This window comes from Elephantulus edwardii, unplaced genomic scaffold, assembly GCF_000299155.1.
Source record: "Elephantulus edwardii isolate Elephantulus edwardi_28Jun2011 unplaced genomic scaffold, EleEdw1.0 scaffold00236, whole genome shotgun sequence".
Classification (NCBI taxonomy): domain Eukaryota; kingdom Metazoa; phylum Chordata; class Mammalia; order Macroscelidea; family Macroscelididae; genus Elephantulus; species Elephantulus edwardii.
The window spans coordinates 1,256,294-1,262,897 of NW_006399986.1; the positions used below are offsets into that span (position 1 = coordinate 1,256,294).

At 54.6% G+C, this 6,604-nt stretch overlaps 1 protein-coding gene across 1 annotated transcript in view; it reads left to right on the plus strand.

Annotated features, from left to right (window-relative positions):
- The window catches only part of DHX34 (DEAH (Asp-Glu-Ala-His) box polypeptide 34), a 24,543-nt gene extending 22,096 nt beyond the window's left edge, over nucleotides 1-2,447 (plus strand). Inside the window, exons 13-16 of the mRNA XM_006898633.1 lie at nucleotides 331-606; nucleotides 1,340-1,516; nucleotides 1,657-1,795; nucleotides 2,293-2,447. Of these exons, the coding sequence (XP_006898695.1) occupies nucleotides 331-606; nucleotides 1,340-1,516; nucleotides 1,657-1,795; nucleotides 2,293-2,426 (726 nt within the window). The 3' untranslated portion in view covers nucleotides 2,427-2,447. The remainder of the gene's footprint in view (nucleotides 1-330; nucleotides 607-1,339; nucleotides 1,517-1,656; nucleotides 1,796-2,292) is intronic.
- The last annotated feature ends 4,157 nt before the right edge of the window (nucleotides 2,448-6,604 follow it).

Consider the following 6,604-nt stretch of genomic DNA (forward strand, 5'->3'; position numbering starts at 1 on the left):
AGGGAGGGAGGGAGGGAGGGAGGAAGAAAGGAAGGAAAAGAGAGAGAGGGAGAATGCCTTGGTGGTGTACTGCTTAAGGTATTAGGCTGCTGACTGAAAGATTGGCAGTTCAAATCCACCAGCTGCTCCTCAAGAGAAAGACGAGCAGGTGTGTCCTGTAGAGACTGGAAAGCTGGTGAGGGGTTGCTGAGAGCCGACCTGGCAGAGGAGGGTGGATAGGTAGGTGGGGAGGAAGGTATGTACATGGGCAGGTGGTCAGGAGCCCAGCCCCTGGGGCTCTGTTGGATGGCGCCCCGCCCCTCACGCCCACCCTGCTCTCCTCTCCTCCAGTCCCTGCTGCTGTTCAGCCGCTCCCTGGACACCAATGGTGACTGCTCCCGCCTGGTGGCTGACGGCTGGCTGGAGCTCCAGCTGACGGCCACGGAGAGTGCCGTCCAGCTCCTGGCGGCAGCCCTGCGGCTCCGGGCCCTCTGGGAGAGCGCCCTGGACCGGCAGCTGACCCACTGCTCCCGGAAATGCCTGGAGGAGGAGGACGAGGTCCCCACAGTGGACCGCCGGGAGGTGGCCGCCCTGAGCAGGGACCTGCTGCAGTTCACAGCAACCAAGGTATCCACCCTGCAGCCACATGCACCCCACACCGCGGGGATCGAGACTGGGAAGGCCAGCTCCCCGGCAGGGGCAGCACACTGCAGGCTGTCCAGCTACAGGGGCTGAGTGACCAGTTCAGGACCCCGCTGCGGACGAGGGCGGAGCTAGCAGTGTCCTGTCCCAGAGCCTGACTTCTGGGCCCGCACCGCATGGCGTCCTGTGCACTACTCGGTCAGCGGGTGTTGATTTAGTACTGACTGCTTGCAGATGCAGGTTCTGACAATTGAGGGCTCAGCTCTGGGAGAGGGAGGCCTCGAGGTTCCTGGACAACAGATTGGAAACCTGAATCCCTGAAGGGGAGCATTATTCCCAATTCTTCCACGTGTGATTGGGATCAGCGAGAAGGGTGCAATCCAGGATGACTTCCTGGAGGAATTGGAGTACAAAGGTTGATGACACAGGGAGAAGAGGAAAGAGGAGCAAAACTGGCTTAGGGCTGGGGGTTGAAGGTGTGAGGTGGCCAGACTTCAAAGTCAAACACAAGGTTGGGACATGGTCCCACCCATGAGAGCACAGGAGGAGGGGTCCTGGGAAGTCTGCTGGGATCAAAGAGATAATTAGATGCTCTAGTTGTATCAGAAACCGTGATTGATTCCTTAACTGAACAGTCCGGGGAGGACTTCAAGCACAGCGGGATCCAGGTGTTGTGATGGTGAGAACCCAGGACCCACCATAGCCTCTGCCCTTGCAGGTTTCCTACAGCCTCCGGAGACTCACAGGACTGGAAGTTCAGAACCTCTACGTGGGGCCCCAGACCATCACAGCCGCCCCCCATCTCCCTGCCCTCTTTGGCAGCTCTACCCTGTCCCCTCATCCAACCAAGGGGGGCTACGTGGTCACAGACTTCCTCACCTACAACTGCCTCGCGGTGAGTACGAGGCCCCCTCGGCCACTCCTCATGCCCGAAGGTGGGGTCTTGAGGGTGCGGTCTCTGGGGTGGTGGAGGGTCCTAGGCAGGCAGTGGGGAGTAGGTTGCTGGGACCCAGCCTGACCCCCTACCTGCCACAGAGTGACACGGACCTGTACAGCGACTGTCTTCGCACCTTCTGGACCTGCCCCCACTGCGGCCTGCACATGCCCTTCACGCCTCTGGAGCAAATAGCCCACGAGAACACCTGCCCCAAGGCCCCTCAGGGCAGCCCCCCAGGTGAGCATCCAGGGGCAGAGACTTCCGCTTACTGTGAACCTGTGGCAGTCATTCTCTGGACACTGGGGACTGGCCAGAGCCACACGACCTCGTCACAGAGACCCCACACCGGGGCAGCAAGGGCCCGGAGCTCTGTTTGCTCTGTGTCTCTGTCTCTCCAGTCTCTCTGACTCTGTTATGTTAGTTTCTCCATGTCTCTGTATCTGTTTTTCCTGTCCTGCAGTTCCTGTCTTGGCCACATCCACCTTGGTTAGCACCAGCGATATGGTAACCCAGTGTCCCCCAAAGGCTGGCTTCGGGGAGGAGCTGTGTTTGTCTCTTTCGGCCTCTATGTGTCTTTCTCTCCTGTCTCCCTGAGCAGAGTGTCGTCTGGCCTGTGTATGTTAATCAAGGAAGGCTTCCAGGTGGAGGTGAAACCTGAGTATCCCCAAGGCCCAGAGAGACCTGAGCCGGACAGGACAGCACCTCTTCACTGCCTCTTCCTTCCTCTCCCCTAGGAGCTGAGGAAGCGGCCCCCGAACCCCTCCAGAAGACATCAGCCCTGCAGAGACCCTACCACTGCGAGGCCTGCGGGAAGGATTTCCTATTCACACCCACCGAGGTGCTGCGGCACCGGAAACAGCATGCGTGAGCCGGAAGTGGCACCAGGAGCTGGACGAAGCACCCATGAGCTGGAGGTGGGAGCTGCTTCCAGGGGAAGTGAAGAAACAGCACCTCTGAACCCAGAGCTATACGTGGACCAGGAGTGTAGGGAGAGGTGTGTGTGTGCGCGCGCATGTGTGTGGAGAGTGGCCTGCCTGACACCCCAGCCTAGGCCTGGACCTCAACTGATCCATCCATGTCCCCAAGCCCAGTGCCAGGACCGTGACCCTCACCTGTACCCCAGCCTCAACTCCTGGGTCCTTGGTCCGGCCTCAGCCCAGGGGGAGAAATGTGATGTGTTAATACAGCTTATTAATAAAGCTGCATGTTTTAACTCAGACATTTAAGTATGTGAGCCCCAGGGATCCCCTCAGGAGGGCACCCTTTGGGGTCTGCCCCTGTCCTGTCAGCATTAGCTGGTTCTCCCCAAGGTTTCATCCCGCCTGCTGCAGGGACCATCACCTAGGGAGTTAAGGCAGAGTGGAGTGCCAGGTGTCGCACCCCTGCTGGTCACTCCTCAGCCTGCACTTCTGATGAGCTGGGCTGGCCTGTTAGACCATCCGCATGATTAGAGGTGGGGCAGGGGTTTACTGGGGTCCAGTCCAGTTTACAAACTAAACCACAGGAGACACACTCTGCCCCCGGGGGGGGCACTCCTGCTCTAGGTTCCTACTTGGGACAGCAGGGGACCTTTCACCTGAGTCCTCACTTGGACATCAGGGGGCATGCCTGCTCCAGGTCCCCACTATGCCACCAGGAGGTGTTCCTGCCCTAATGTCCCTACTTGGCCACCAGGGGGCTCTCCCACACTACAGCCCCACTAGGCCACCTAGGGGCGCTGCTTCTGGGGGGGGGGCTGAGCTCAGTCCCCACTGGGCCACCAGGGGGCGTTCCTGCTCTGATTTTCCTACTAGGCCACCAGAGGGTGCACCCACCCAAGTCTCCACTAGGCCACGAGGGGGCGCTCTCACACCAAGTCTCCACCAAGAGGTGTTCCCACCCATGTCCACACTAAGCCACTAGGGGGCACTCTCACACCTACTCTCCACTAGGATGTGTTCCCACCCTAGTCCCCACTAGGCCACGAGGGGGCGCTCTCGCACCAAGTCCCCATAGGAGATGCTCCTACTCTCGGTCCCAGAGGCAGCTCCAGTCCTGTCCTCTGGATTTGCAAACCCCAAAGTTCCTACTACCTCCGTCAGGTGTCACCTAGCACGTTCCTTGTCTGGCTGCCCTTGGCCCATCTCCTAGGCTGTCTCTTCCCTGGCTGCTTTGGAAATAATAACAGCACTACCCTGCTTTTCTCTGTACCCATTGCACAGACTCAATCAAAACCCCAAACCTGCTGCCTTCACATCAGTCCTAAATCACGGCACTGCCCTCCACTGCGTTGTGGACTTTAACTCCTAGCAGGAGACTGCCCATCTTTCTCTCTCTGAGCAGCGTGGTTTGCAGCCCACCACGTCACCCACTGTCTCACCAGAGGAAAACCTCCCCATGGGGCTTCTGAAATGGTAAAACTTCCCAGAATCTGACCGCCCTGTCTGTCTCCTGGGGAGCAGCTGGTGAGTTGGAGCTCTCAGACCTTTCAGTTACCTGCCAAGTACTTAACCACTGCACCACCAGGCTTCCTTTCTCTCCTGTATTCACTTCCTTACAGGGAAGAGTGAAGAACCAATGCCTTTGCCTTGTGGTGCTGGTGAAAAATACAGCCTAGAACCTTAGATTGCCAGAAGAAGAAGTGAAGTTAGAAGCAAGGATAAGCTTTCCTCTCCCAAACTTCCAGCATGTTATCAGAAAGGGCTGCATCCTGGAGGGGAACATCTCCCCTAGGGAGAAAGGACAAAAGACAGACCTCTCCCAAATGAGATAGATTGAGTCAGCGGCTGCATCTTAGCCCAGCAGAGATTGTATAGAGGACACAGGATCGGGGAGGGTTTTGTCCTATTGTCTGCGGACACGCTGTGGCTCAAGCTGACTCAGTGGCCTAGACATCTGCACACAGAGATGCCTAACTTCTTGCTGATGACCGACCCCCTGACTTCCCTCCATCCCTGACCACTCCAAATCCCAATGCTCTTATTCTTCCCTGTACTGCTCCCATTTCAGGAAATCCATTTTTTTACCGTAATTCTTTCATTGATTCAGCCAGTCATCTCATCTTTCATTTTCTCTGGATCTTTCGGCCAGCTTTGCTTCCTCTCCCTGGAGTTTGGTTCCCCCCCCAAGTCAGGCATCTCCCCATGCCAGCTCCTTGAAGGGCACTTCCACCAGCTGAAGCGGAACAGAATCCCTGAGGTCGTTCCTGATTCTCCTAACAGTCCCACCAGCTCTTCCTTCTAAATACCTTCAGTGATGCGGGCCCCAGTCCTCTGTCCCCCAACCTGAGCCTCTGCCATCCCGGAGGACAGCCTCCATGGGCTCGCTGCGTCCACCTCTTTATCGCCTGCATTCTGTGTTCTGTATGGGAGCCAAAGGGATCCTTGTTAAAACAAATATCCCGCCAATTCCCTGTTTCTAGTGGCTCCCAGCTCCCAGTGACGCCTGTCCCTGGCTTACCCCCAACCTCCTGTCCTGTGTCCACATGATCTTTGTTGCAGTCTCACCAACCCCTTTTCTGTTCTTTGAACCTAAGCAGTGGGTTCCTGCCCCAGGACCTTTGCACCTGTCACTCCCGCTGCTGGAATGCTTCCTTCCAATATCCACATAACTGACACCCTCTTTTGATTTGTTTTTGCTAAATATCAGCTTCTCAAAGAGGATCCAGATTTTGGGGGGTCAACGACTGGGTGACAAGGTACAAGGACAAAGAGAAGGGCTATTTCGGAGAAAGAATGGGCATGACCGAGGCTTGAATCTCAGAGCGACCATGTCATGTCTCTTTTATCCCTATGCCTTTAGGCAAGGAATTTCCCAATTCTGCACCTCAGTTTCCTCATCTGTGGATGGAACTCATGGTTCCTTCCACTTAGAGGTCAACCCTGCAATTACACATGAAATCGTCATAAACCTGCTGCCACTGAGTCCATTTAGGCTCATAGTGACCCTCCACTGGGTTTCTGAAGCTGTGACTCTTTACTGGAGGAGACTGTCCAGCTTTTTCTGATGGAGCCACTGTTGGATTCGAACCACTGACCTTTAGGTGAGCAGTGCAAATAATACATCATCCGACGAAAGCTCCTAGAGCTGTTACTAGTTTATAAAATTCTGTTTTATTAGCAAAAGAAGAATCTGGAAGTTGCTAGGAACAGAAAAAGAAATACAATAGATGAGAGAAAAGTTATTTCTTTGTAAAAAAACCAATAGTATGGATCAGGAGAAGAGGACAATGACAGAGTATTAGAAATGAGAGTAGAGAAAACTCTACAGACCCATTGTTATTGTTGTTGTTGTTGTTGTTAGGTGCCATTGAGTCAAGCACAAATCACAGCGACCCTAGGAACAAAAGATCTGAACCCTGTTCTATCCTGTACTGTCCTCACACTTCCTGACACACAAGAGCCCATTGTGGCAGTTCCCTTGTCAATCTCCTGGTTGAGGGTCTTCCTCCCCTTCACCGACCCTTTGCCCTTCCCAGCATCACATCCTTCTCCAAGGAATAGCCGCCCCTCCTAGCAACATGTCCAAAGTATGTGAGGTGAAGCCTCGTCATTCTAGCCTCCAAAGAGCACTCCAGCTGCACCCTCTCCAAGACATATCTGTTCATTCTCTTGGCCGTTCATGGGATGTCCAGTACTCTTCTCCAACCCCACAGCTCAGAGGCGTCAATTCTTTTATTGTCATTCTTATTCATCGTCCAAGTCTTGGATGCATAAAGACTGTGACCTGAATCAGATGCACCTTAGTCCTTAAACTGATATCACCACTCCTCAGTACTTTGGAAAGGTCCCTAACTGCAGATTTTCCCCAGTGCCATGTGTCTTCTTATTTTCTCACTGTTGATACCAAGGGTGTTAATTGTGGATCCAAGCAAGATGAAGCTGTTGACAGTTTCAGTCTCCTCTCCATCCATCACGACGCTGCCTGTCGGTCCAGTGGTATGAACCTTCATTTTCCTGACATTGAGATGCAATCCATACCGAAGGCCGCTTTCCTTGTTCTTCTGCAACAAGTGCTTCAAGTCCTCCTCACTTTCATCAAGTAGGAGGTTGTATCATCTGCATTACT